Raw genomic sequence first — 13,573 nt, 5'->3', positions numbered from 1 at the left:
ATATAATATAATGATGATAATGATATAATATAATGATAATGATAATTATACACTGCTACAGGCTGAGCAAACATCAGCAGATTTGATCAGAATCTTTATTTTTTCAGATTTAGTTTTACACTTTCAACCACAGAAACATTCTCGTCACTGACGTTTAGCTCAATTTTATAGTTATTAAGGCGTCTCAGGTTGTAAAAATCTGTAATATTTGAAATAAACAAACAAATAAGATAAAATTTCTACACACTGTTCATTTCCAACGTTGCCTTTTAAATCGATACATCGATCCGAATCGACTGAGTATTACACCCCTATTTATTAGATGTCCTTTTTCTATATCAAGTGACATTGAACTAAAACGTTTACATAAATATGTTTCACAAAACGTACATCAACCATCTAAATGTAGAACATGAGACCTGAAACACTGAAAGGTGGATTTCTTTGCCTTTTTGTTGTCTTCGGTGGAGTAAATATTAGGACAGTGTGAACACTACAGTGATACATGTTCAGACACACATCATATCATATTAACTCTGTACTTATTAAACACTTTTAAAACCTCAACATGTTTCAGTCAGCAAGACTTACTCAAGCACATCACACAACAGTTACTCCAATAATGATTAGCAAGAAGGGTACACTTGTTACACACACACACACACACACACACACACACACACACACACGTGATGAGTAACATGACAAACATAATATTAGGATTGCAAAAAATTAGGTAATGATTATTTTCCATGAGACTATACTGGTTACTTAGTGGTTAGTGGCTGCCCATGTTCTGTATATTTATTGTTCTGTTCTGTATATTTGTTGTTCTGTTCATTTATTGACCTGCACTTGTTGTGTATTTGCTCTTTACGCAATCTTGTGTATTCTTACATGTTGCATCATGGTCCTGGAGAAACGACATTTCTTGCCAATGTATCCAAGCTACATACAGGAATGACAATAAAAACCTATTCGACTTGACTCGACTTATACAACATCTGAATTAATAACATTTTCTCCACAGGATAATGCAAGCTTGGTCATTTGGTTCACACACACACACACACACACACACACACACACACCTACTTTTCATTCCTGGTATCAGGCAGGTCTCTGTGGTATCCGATCCTGTTGCTGATGAGGACATTGAAGGCGTGTCTGTGGTAGCCTGTATCCCTCACTTCCTGATCCTTCTCATTGTAAATCATTCCTGCAGAAAGATGTCACACATCACAAACATAACATTCTGTGTGTGTGTGTGTGTGTGTGTGTGTGTGTGTGTGTGTGTGTGTGTATTTAAAACATACACTGACTAAAGCTCTGTGTGTGTAAGTAGTTGAGGTAACAGTAAATCCACTTCATCACACCACCCAGTCACTGATTATTTTTTTCTCATTAATTTTACATTATTTGGTTACACTTTCTATGAAGGTCATATTTATAACGAACTATGAATACACTCATAAGTGTATAAGTGGTGTTCGTAACATGCTATAATCATCATGTTATATATTTTTTTCCAATTCAATAAATTAAATCTTTAAAAATTTAAAATAATTCTTTAATAATGAATTGTACCAGAGCAAATATTATGAAATGCTACAACTAAACTATACAACATACTACAAAGCCTATGATACCACAAAACTTTACTACAAAAATGTAACAGATTATACAAAAATTCACGAAATACGACAAAGCTTTACGACATTCTGTAAAAATGTATAGATTATACCAAAATTTGACATACGACATAACTTTACAACCTCATAAGATACTACAAAACTTTACAACATATTACAAAACTTAACATATTAGAAACCTTTATAACCTTATTATATACTACAAAGCTTTAACAAACTACAAAAACTTACAAGAGTATACCAAATTTTCGACATACTACAAAACTTTACAACCTTACAACGTACTACAAAACTTCGACATGATACAAACTTTCCAACTTTATGATATACTACAAAACTTAACATACTACAAACCTTTATAAGCCACTACAAAATTTTACAACATAATACAAAACTTTACAACTTTACAACATACTACAAAACTTTACGAGATACTCCAGAACTTTTTAACAACATATGACAAAGCTTTTCACCAAACTACAAAAATTTACACTCAGTACATCACACTCACTATGGTGACTGTTATAAACACTACTTACAGTATAATGCTTTCTGTTCTTACAACTGCATTATAAACACTGCTATAAACTCTAATGCCTTTTCATAAATAGTTCTAACGATGTGAATGATGCCTCATGAATGTATTATAACATGATAGAAATATATTTCTAAGTCATTATATACAGTATATAATGAGGGTTAGTATAAGTGTTACCCGTTATCGGAGAATAATTACAGTGTGAGGATATGTTACACAGTTATGTGATATATTACACAGTTATGTGATGTATTACACTTCTATGTGAGGATAATTACACTGTATAATTGTGGTGTATCTGTGACTCAGACTGACCCATCTCGGGTGAGAGGTCGCCGCGGCGACCGTCGTGTCCGTGCGCTCTGTTGGGCGGGGCGGGGCGGCGAGTGAAGCGCGGCTGGAAGCGGTGCTGCGCCCCCTGGATGGGCACATGGCTGGAGGACAGGCGGCTCTCCTGACTCAGGCTGAAGTAGAGGAAGAGCAGGACGGACCACGTCAGCGACGTGAAGAGGCAGCCATAGCAGAAGTAGCGGAGCGTGACACTGCCCATGGTAGAGCTAGCATCATCGGCGGCCCGTCCTCACATGCCTGAAACACACACACACACACACGTCAAAACATACACACCCCATCTTCCCCTCCACCATTCTGCAAGTCTGCTGTAGTTTTTATTAGCTCATTATCATCTCCTCTGCATTACGTTCATGATCATTATGGATATGAATCAGCTAATTCAGCAACAGTGTTTCTCTTTCCGCTGCAGTTTATTATTTTATAACAAGAAAACAGCCTCTCTCTGTAAATATTAATTATTTCAAAAGGAATTATTGTCATGTCTACACAGAAATGTGTAATCGATACAGCTGGAATTCCATCCAATATGGATCTAATTCCAGGATTAGGTAATTAACATCTTTTTTTTTTTTTTTGCACGTTTTTTAAGCTCAGTCTTTATTGTCCATCCTCATGTTCCTGCTCCGTGGCGTGAGATAAAACACATCAGGGTGATAAGCAGCTGTCGCATCTCTGATCATTCTGGATCCATTCATAAAGCTAATGCAGAGATAAAAACACCAACACTGAGGAACTTTACCCTCTGCTGCAATGAGCTCTGTTTGCTTTCAGCACACACATGCACACACACTCACACTCACACACTCACTGTCACTGTGTGCTCCCAGGAGTTAAGATCCATATGGCACTTTTTGATGTTGACTTTGATGTTATCTCTTCTTTTGACCTCCAGGAGCATGACGTCCTGTCAAAAGTTGCGAGTACAGGACTTGTTTTGGAAAGCGTGAGTCAGGCATAGAGATAACATGCCAAACCCATCTGAGCTGTGTTTCTGCAATCATTGCTGTGATGGTTGGCATGTTAGCTTCCACAAGGACGCAGAAGTTAGTGCGTCGATCCTTCCAACTGATGTTAAGGATTTTTCTGAGGCTCCTCTGGTGGTAAGCTTCTGGTGTCTACAGGTGCCTGCTGGATGTGATCCATGATTCTGAGCCGTACGTTAGGGTGGGGAGCACTACGGCTTTGTAGACCAAAATATTAGTTTTGGCCTGCAGGTCTCAATTTTCAAAAACCCTTTTCCGCAGTCTTGCAAAGGAAGCGCTAGCACAGCTGAGGAGGTGGTTTATTTCAAAGTCAATGTTGGCTTTGGAGGAGAGAATGTTGCCGAGTTATGGAAACTGATCTAGTTTTTCCTTGCCACCGTCGCCTCTGGCTTGCTTATTAGGGATAAATTTATAAACTTAAAAATTTACATTCTGAATTTATATATTTCTGTAAAGCAGCTTTGTGACAATGTCGACTGTTAAAAGCACTATACAAATAAAATTGAATTGAATTGAATTCAGTGAGGTCTATAAAAGCCCTGTTGAATGGTTGATTTTGTTTCTGGCACTTTTCTTTAAGTTGGCGAGCAGTGAATCTCATGTCCATGGTGCCCCTATTAGGGCAAAATCCACTCTGAGGGTCTGGAAGTATTTTCTCTGATATAGGAGGAGTCTGTTAAGATCTGAGCCAGAATTTTCCCAGCTGTGGACAGGAGGGAAATGTCATGGTCTCTCTTAGTTTCCACAGCTTTGTCCGCTTTCTCTTCCTTAAGTACAGCTGGGATTTTCTCCTTATTCAATATTTCCTCCTCGCTGAGGAGATCTGGACCACCTGCCTTTAAGACTTCAGCTGGAATTCCATCAGGGCCAGCAGCTTTGTTGTTTGTCATCTTCCTGATGCCGTCCTGCACCTCTCTCAGGCTGAATGGTGCTGCCAGTTCCTCCTCTACTGGTTGCTGATGGAGTCGGTGAAGAGCTTCCATCTCAGGGGTAGAGTCCCTGTTCAGGAGGTCCTCATAGTGCTCCTTCTACCATTTTTTTTTTTTTTTTTTTTAAATCGACGCATCATCCTTCAGCAGCGTAAGCCCAGCGTAATCTTTGGAGTGGAGTTACACAGCAATAGCTGGGCCCACATACTGCTTTTGCAGCATCAGATAAACCTCTGGTGTCCCCAGAGTCTGCAAAATGTTGAATTTCCAGGGCCTTCCTTGTCCACCACTGGTTTTTCAGTTCCCTGATCATTGGACGACGGCCTTTAGCATGAGCTGATCTTTTAGTCTTGTAATTGATGTCACAGGTAGTAAAATCTTGCCACTTGATGTCAATGAGCTGTTGGATTTCTGTTTCATGCTCATCAAACCAGTCCTGGTGATTCAATGTTATGTGTCCAAGTGTAACTCAAGTGCTTGAGTTATTGATTGCAGGCTTGAGAATGCCCCAGTGTGTTTCAGTATCCACAGTATACTGTTTAGGCAATTCTGCACAGAGCACAGCCTGAAGCTGCTGTTAACAAGTGGTATTTAACCAGTTGATCTTGAGCTTTGGGCGACTCTGCTTTCTCTGCACCCTTCTCTTCCGCGAGAGCTGAATATACACAATCAAGTGGATACGATGATGGAATAGTCAATGAGATGCCAGAGGTTAGAGCGAGGTTGCCTCCAGGATGTTTTAAATTTATTCTGTTGGTGAAAGAGTGTGTTGGTGATGGTTAGGCAGTGTTCTGAGCACTTTATTAGCAGCAGTATGTCACTGGAGTTTGCATTGCCAACTTCTTCTTTGACAATTGTACTTCTCCATTGGTTGTAGTTCTGTTCCACCCTTGCGTTAACATCTCCAAGCAGGATTAGCTTGTGCTCCTTGGGTACTCTAGCGAGAACCCTATCCAGGTCAGCATAAAGGGTCTCTTTAGCCGAATCCTATGCATGAAGTGTTGGCGTTCACTGATGCCGGCAGGGAGTTCGGCAAGGTGGTTGATGAGGTTGTTCTTAATGGCAAATCCCACAACGTGGTTCCTAGGCTCACTAGCTGGTTTTTCTTCCCAGAAAAAAAGGTACCACCTTTCTCCTCTTTAAGCTGTCATTCATCAGCCAGCCGTGTTTCAGAATATCACTCTGAAATTTCCCGATGGTAGTTCGCCTTCTGGGTCCACCGCTTAGTTTGTTGTCCATCAATGTCCATATGTTCCAGGTCCCAAAATCTAAGCGTTTCTGTTTCTGACCGCATAGTGGTGATCCTTCTGGATGCGGCAGCCCAGACAGGAGGTTTGGTGCAGGCTATGTTTAGGGCACCTTTTCTAGCCCCTTCTCCAAATTGGGGTGAGCAGAGCAGATCCTAAACAGGACTGCTCAGTCATGGATGGAGCTAATGAAGAGGCTGGTTGTGGCTATGGGCTCCCGAACTTCACAATTCTGCTCCATCATCACTTCCTCATCACCACAGGACTTTAGTTACCCAGGATGCTTAGAGATCTGATCCCCCTGTTTTTTTTGGAGGACACCTGCACGTAACATCTTTTAACATGGTGTGGATGATGCACATGAAGCCCCCACGTGGTCCTTGGTGGGGGATGGGGGGTTTGGTTGGGGGGGGGACCTGGGAACCACCCTCTGTTTGCAGCCCTCATCCGCCTTCCGTGCCGTTGTGACAACAGTCACCTTCCGCCAGTTCCGCCACTGGAGTCTTTGCTGTTGGTTGTTTGAATTTCTCCTTGGATCATCACCTTGCCATTGTGGAGAAGCTTGAGTGTTCCAATGATCCCAAGAGCTATACCATCTGGAGCTTTGCTCCTGGTAGGGTCTCCCTAAGCAGCAAGGTTGAGGGGGAGGTTCCAGACAAAGTACAATCAAACTAACAACACACACACACACACACAGGAGATGGGCGATGTGGCAGAAATATCTTATTACATGAAACTAGAAGACACCCTCACAATACGTACCATACACCAGATAGACAGAAAGACAGAGAGATATACAGATAGACAGATATAGACACAGACAGAGAGATATACAGATAGACAGATATAGTCAGACAGACAGATATATAAATAGATAGATGCAGACAGACAGATATAGACTTGGATGATTAAAGTTACAGAGATCCTCATGTTCTCAGGAACTATTCCAGAGTTTAAAGACAATGAAAGAAAACATTAACCTCGCTGTGAGACTGGAGGTTTCCTGAGCAGAGTAAAGTCTACCTGAGACACCTGATCAGCTAATCATCAAACATACACGAGCTGCAGCAGGTCCATCAACACCACGGAGAACTGCTGAGACACCTGATAACCTAATCATCAAACATACACGAGCTGCAGCAGGTCCATCAACACCACGGAGAACTGCTGAGACACCTGATAACCTAATCATCAAACATACACGAGCTGCAGCAGGTCCGTCAGCACCAGGGAGAACTCCACACTGTGCTAAGCGACGAGGCGACAGAATACTACTAGATAACTAGTCTTTTTTCAACAAAAAGTAAAATAAAAACAGAACAGCTAGTCTTTTAATGATAAATAAAATAAAGAATACAACTAGAATTTAAAAATACAAAAATAGGAAACAACTACTCTTTTAAAATAAATAAATAAAAATTGAAAAAAAAAAACAGGACTAGTCTTTAGTCATTTAAAAAATAAAACAAAAAAAAGATAAAATGTAGTAAAAGATAATAAGATCGTAAGACAAACGCGAGAGGATAGTGAGAGGAAGATGAGAGGATAGTGAGAAGATAGTGAGAGGAAGGCAAGAGGAACATGAGAGGAAAGTGAGAGGAAGGCGAGACGATGGCGAGAGGATAGTGAGAGGAAGATGAGAGGATAGTGAGAAGATAGTGAGAGGAAGGCAAGAGGAACATGAGAGGAAAGTGAGAGGAAGGCGAGACGATGGCGAGAGGATAGTGAGAGGAAGGCGAGAGCATAGTGAGAGGATAGTGAGAGGAAGGTGAGAGGAACGTGAGAGGAAGGTGAGAGGATAGTGAGAGGAAGGCGAGAGCATAGTGAGAGGATAGTGAGAGGAAGGCGAGAGGAACGTGAGAGGATAGTGAGAGGAAGGCGAGAGCATAGTGAGAGGAAGGCGAGAGGATAGTGAGAAGAAGGCGAGAGGAAGGCGAGAGGATAGTGAGAAGAAGGCGAGAGGAAGGCGAGAGGATAGTGAGAAGAAGGCGAGAGGATAGTGAGAAGAAGGCGAGAGGATAGTGAGAGGAAGGCGAGAGGATAGTGAGAAGAAGGCGAGAGGATAGTGAGAAGAAGGCGAGAGGATAGTGAGAGGAAGGCGAGAGGATAGTGAGAGGAAGGCGAGAGGAAGGCGAGAGGATAGTGAGAGGAAGGCGAGAGGATAGTGAGAGGAAGGCGAGAGGATAGTGAGAGGAAGGCGAGAGGAAGGCGAGAGGATAGTGAGAGGAAGGCGAGAGGATAGTGAGAGGAAGGCGAGAGGAAGGCGAGAGGATAGTGAGAGGATAGTGAGAGGATAGTGAGAGGAAGGCGAGAGGATAGTGAGAGGATAGTGAGAAGAAGGCGAGAGGATAGTGAGAAGAAGGCGAGAGGAAGGCGAGAGGAAGGCGAGAGGATAGTGAGAGGATAGTGAGAAGAAGGCGAGAGGAAGGCGAGAGGATAGTGAGAGGATAGTGAGAAGAAGGCGAGAGGAAGGCGAGAGGATAGTGAGAGGAAGGCGAGAGGATAGTGAGAGGAAGGCGAGAGGAAGGCGAGAGGATAGTGAGAGGAAGGCGAGAGGAAGGCGAGAGGATAGTGAGAAGAAGGCGAGAGGATAGTGAGAGGATAGTGAGAGGATAGTGAGAGGAAGGCGAGAGGATAGTGAGAGGATAGTGAGAAGAAGGCGAGAGGATAGTGAGAAGAAGGCGAGAGGAAGGCGAGAGGAAGGCGAGAGGATAGTGAGAGGATAGTGAGAGGATGGCGAGAGGAAGGCGAGAGGATAGTGAGAAGAAGGCGAGAGGAAGGCGAGAGGATAGTGAGAGGATAGTGAGAGGATAGTGAGAAGAAGGCGAGAGGAAGGCGAGAGGATAGTGAGAGGAAGGCGAGAGGATAGTGAGAGGAAGGCGAGAAGAAGGCGAGAGGATAGTGAGAGGAAGGCGAGAGGAAGGCGAGAGGATAGTGAGAAGAAGGCGAGAGGATAGTGAGAGGATAGTGAGAGGATAGTGAGAGGAAGGCGAGAGGATAGTGAGAGGATAGTGAGAAGAAGGCGAGAGGATAGTGAGAAGAAGGCGAGAGGAAGGCGAGAGGAAGGCGAGAGGATAGTGAGAGGATAGTGAGAGGATAGTGAGAGGATAGTGAGAGGAAGGCGAGAGGATAGTGAGAGGATAGTGAGAAGAAGGCGAGAGGATAGTGAGAAGAAGGCGAGAGGAAGGCGAGAGGAAGGCGAGAGGATAGTGAGAGGATAGTGAGAAGAAGGCGAGAGGAAGGCGAGAGGATAGTGAGAGGATAGTGAGAAGAAGGCGAGAGGAAGGCGAGAGGATAGTGAGAGGAAGGCGAGAGGATAGTGAGAGGAAGGCGAGAGGAAGGCGAGAGGATAGTGAGAGGAAGGCGAGAGGAAGGCGAGAGGATAGTGAGAAGAAGGCGAGAGGATAGTGAGAGGATAGTGAGAGGATAGTGAGAGGAAGGCGAGAGGATAGTGAGAGGATAGTGAGAAGAAGGCGAGAGGATAGTGAGAAGAAGGCGAGAGGAAGGCGAGAGGAAGGCGAGAGGATAGTGAGAGGATAGTGAGAGGATGGCGAGAGGAAGGCGAGAGGATAGTGAGAAGAAGGCGAGAGGAAGGCGAGAGGATAGTGAGAGGATAGTGAGAGGATAGTGAGAAGAAGGCGAGAGGAAGGCGAGAGGATAGTGAGAGGAAGGCGAGAGGATAGTGAGAGGAAGGCGAGAAGAAGGCGAGAGGATAGTGAGAGGAAGGCGAGAGGAAGGCGAGAGGATAGTGAGAAGAAGGCGAGAGGATAGTGAGAGGATAGTGAGAGGATAGTGAGAGGAAGGCGAGAGGATAGTGAGAGGATAGTGAGAAGAAGGCGAGAGGATAGTGAGAAGAAGGCGAGAGGAAGGCGAGAGGAAGGCGAGAGGATAGTGAGAGGATAGTGAGAAGAAGGCGAGAGGAAGGCGAGAGGATAGTGAGAAGAAGGCGAGAGGAAGGCGAGAGGATAGTGAGAGGATAGTGAGAGGATAGTGAGAGGATAGTGAGAAGAAGGCGAGAGGAAGGCGAGAGGATAGTGAGAGGAAGGCGAGAGGATAGTGAGAGGAAGGCGAGAAGAAGGCGAGAGGATAGTGAGAGGAAGGCGAGAAGAAGGCGAGAGGATAGTGAGAGGAAGGCGAGAGGAAGGCGAGAGGATAGTGAGAGGAAGGCGAGAGGAAGGCGAGAGGATAGTGAGAAGAAGGCGAGAGGATAGTGAGAGGATAGTGAGAGGAAGGCGAGAGGATAGTGAGAGGAAGGCGAGAGGATAGTGAGAGGATAGTGAGAAGAAGGCGAGAGGAAGGCGAGAGGATAGTGAGAAGAAGGCGAGAGGAAGGCGAGAGGATAGTGAGAGGATAGTGAGAGGATAGTGAGAAGAAGGCGAGAGGAAGGCGAGAGGATAGTGAGAGGAAGGCGAGAGGATAGTGAGAGGAAGGCGAGAAGAAGGCGAGAGGATAGTGAGAGGAAGGCGAGAGGAAGGCGAGAGGATAGTGAGAAGAAGGCGAGAGGATAGTGAGAGGATAGTGAGAGGAAGGCGAGAGGATAGTGAGAGGAAGGCGAGAGGATAGTGAGAGGATAGTGAGAAGAAGGCAAGAGGATAGTGAGAAGAAGGCGAGAGGAAGGCGAGAGGATAGTGAGAGGATAGTGAGAAGAAGGCGAGAGGATAGTGAGAAGAAGGCAAGAGTGGTTTTGTAACTCAGTAGTTGATCTACGATAAAGAGCAGCGGGGCTGTGGAGCCGGAAACACACAGGACACACCACACACACTGCTGAAATAATCTTCTCCTCCGTCTTTGTGTTTACGGTTTTGAGTAAAATGTCACTGATTTATATAGAGACACATTTTCTAAACTGAGACCAGAGACGTTCTTGCACATGTGTCTGATCTACAAACCTACAATTCTGCCTGGTGTGATGGGGAGACCGAGAGACCGAGAGACCGAGAGAGTCGTTTCTGTTAATTAAAGCAGCGAGTTTACAATGTGACAGCTATAAAAGAGTCAATCTGACTCGCTGGAATAAATACGGTGCAAAACAAACCCATATGTTAACTGCACACTGGTCTGAATCCTGAATACTGAATTAAATCCCACTTCAGGCGAGACATTACAGACAGAAATAAGGCTTTTGGTCATTTTTCCAGATTTTTAAAAGATAAATTGCATCTGCAGAATGTCTTCTGTTAAACTGTAATAATAAAATAAACAAAATTCAACAGTAATATGTTTATTTAACTGTTTTTCCAACTTTGAAAAAGTTTTTAAGCCCCGCCCACTTCACAATCACCTAATCACGTCCTACAGTATATCTCTGAAAAGCTTGTTTTCTGATAGACTTGTCAATTCTCATGTCGTTATGATGTACTGTACATCATAATTTCATTTATAAAGTTCATAAAATCACACTAACTGCAGTGGAAACGCATGGAAGCACATTTGTAAAATGTTTTCCTGAAAATCATTTTTTTAAAAATATATATTCAGAAACGAAAATCTCAAATTTTACATGTTCATCCCTATCCATTAAGTAGAAATTTATTACACGAGAATTTATCAAAATATTTGGATTTATAAAAGATTTTATACTGAAAAAAAGAGAAAGGTTTAAAAACTATTTTAACAACAATGTCTGTTTCTTTTTTCCTCCTTTCTGCATCATGCTGTTAGAATAAGACAAAATATTTCAAACTTCAGTTTGGTTTTTTTAGGTTTTCTTGGATAAATCATAAAATTTAGAAAATTAGTGATATCAATTTTCATAATAAAGCAGGCAGAATTATGCCTATTTAATTAGATGAACCTTCATTTGCATAAATAAGTTCAAATACTGATCATAAACTCTAAAAATGCATAAAAAATATTTTCCCATGATTATGATCTTCTTTCTTAAACAATAAAAAAGAGATAACATTTTTGGCTTTGTAAGGTATGCAAATATAATTTAAAAATGATATTTTAAAGTCCATATTCAGAAGGATATTGCAGAGGGATTTGTTAACTTTGATAATAGTTGGAAAATAAACCATTACTATTATTAATATTATTAAAAAGATTTTCATTAGTAAACAATAAATTAAGAGTATATTCTAACAATGTATTACTAAAAAAAAGCCTTTTCCTGGAGAGTTTATTTATAGAGAGAAGAAAAATAATTTATTCTGTTTTTTTTTGTTGTTGTTTTTTCTTCCGCTGTTTTAATAGCTATGCAAATTTATGCATTTTTAATTGAACTCTCATTTGCATAAATATATTTTTTTAATCCCAGTCCAGAAATACTTGTAAGAATTGCAGCAACCATCTGGCAAAGACTGTGATATCTATACTTAATAATAATAATAATAATAAAAAAAAAAATAATAATAATAAATTGTCCTAGGGTCTTTATTCAAGCAAAATAAACCTAATTAATTAGACTACACTCCTAAAAACATATTTACAAACCTCTAAAATAGGAGTAACCTCAAAACAGTTGCTACTCGAAAGCTAAATAAACTAATAAATGAAGTAATTTGAACATTTTCTTTGAAACAGCACATTAATAACCATGATGATCTCCATAACAACCAAACACTGCCTCGCTAGCTAGCTCGCTAAGTCGCACCTACACCCTTTATATTTCATTTATTTATTTATCACACGCGTGCCAACGTCTATCAAGCGTCTGCATTAGTTACTACAAGCATGAAAATGTCGCTGAAGCCTGCTGCAGTGAAGTTTAAATATCTCTAACACATATAAACACTTACTTGGTAATGGACATGGTGTGTTTTGGCCTCTCCGCGCAGGCACACTGCGGCTCCTTCTTCTCCACATCAAAGCACCTCTCCGATTTCTGTATTCGTCCACCACGGACCAATCAGAGCTCAGAGATTACAGACAAGGCGGGGCCAAAACCCGGAAACGTGCTAGGGCAACATGCGTGCGTTCCTCTACGTGACCTCTCTTCCCAAGGCCCACGTTGGTAGCTGTCGTAACCGCCTGATTAAAAAGTCACGCTGGACGTACACTGAGTGGGTTTAAAGTAATGTCCCTTACCTGAAAAATACTAAAAAGGTTCTTTAATGCTTCTTTGATAATTAAGGGTTTTACTTGGGACACTTTCTTATAGGAAAAAACGTTTTCTACATAGAACCTTTAAGGGTTCCTCCACCCTTGCTGAAAATGTGATCAGCTACTAGCTGCTAAAACTGGACAAACTGTTAGAAAAGAAACCAGTACTAATGCTACACCATAGACAAGACAATTTTAAGAAAATAACACAACAATAAGGCAATTAGCACAGTATTTCCAAACATTTATTTATCATTTTAGTTAGTTGATACTAGTTGATTTTCTTAATATGTTAAAAACTGTTGGATTTATGTTAAATTTTATGATGAAAAATTATGTTCTTTGTTAAATAATAAAACAAGAGGATATTCTAACCACCCTTTCTCTGAAGAGACCACATCTAAATACTAGATTTTTGGTTTTCTTAGGTATGTAAATGTGTGCAACTATACATTTGCATGTTCTGCCCGTTCTTCAGGGGTTTCCTTCGGGTACTCCGGTTTCCTCCCCTGGTCCAAACACATGTGTTGTAGGCTGATTGTCGTTTCCAAATTGTCTATAATGTGTGTGTGATTGTGCCCTGCGATGGGTTGGCACCCCGTCCAGGGTGACCCCTGCCTTGTGCCCCAGGTCCCCTGGGATAGTCTCCAGGTTCCCCACGACCCTGTGTAGGATAAGCGATACAGAGAGTGGAAGGATGGATGTGTGCATATTTAATTAGCTGAAGCCTCATTTGCATAAAATAAATAAGTATTTTAGTACAAACAATTCTTGTAAGAAAACAGTAAAGATTAATTGTAATATCTGTTTTTTTAAAAACCTTATT

The 13,573-nt window shown here is 41.9% G+C and overlaps 1 protein-coding gene across 1 annotated transcript in view; it reads right to left on the bottom strand.

Annotated features, from left to right (window-relative positions):
* galnt11 (UDP-N-acetyl-alpha-D-galactosamine:polypeptide N-acetylgalactosaminyltransferase 11 (GalNAc-T11)) overlaps positions 1-12,590 on the bottom strand; it is a 29,484-nt gene extending 16,894 nt beyond the window's left edge. The window contains exons 1-3 of the mRNA XM_034305851.2: positions 12,444-12,590; positions 2,506-2,778; positions 1,096-1,219 (exon numbers count right to left, since the gene is read on the bottom strand). Coding sequence (XP_034161742.2) covers positions 1,096-1,219; positions 2,506-2,740 — 359 coding nt within the window. The 5' untranslated portion in view covers positions 2,741-2,778; positions 12,444-12,590. The remainder of the gene's footprint in view (positions 1-1,095; positions 1,220-2,505; positions 2,779-12,443) is intronic.
* Positions 12,591-13,573: the final 983 nt, after the last annotated feature.

The sequence above is a fragment of the Pangasianodon hypophthalmus genome, chromosome 1 (genome assembly GCF_027358585.1).
Source record: "Pangasianodon hypophthalmus isolate fPanHyp1 chromosome 1, fPanHyp1.pri, whole genome shotgun sequence".
In the NCBI taxonomy this organism is placed as follows: domain Eukaryota; kingdom Metazoa; phylum Chordata; class Actinopteri; order Siluriformes; family Pangasiidae; genus Pangasianodon; species Pangasianodon hypophthalmus.
Note: the sequence above shows the minus strand (reverse complement) of the source record. Positions and strands in the feature narration are given on the sequence as shown.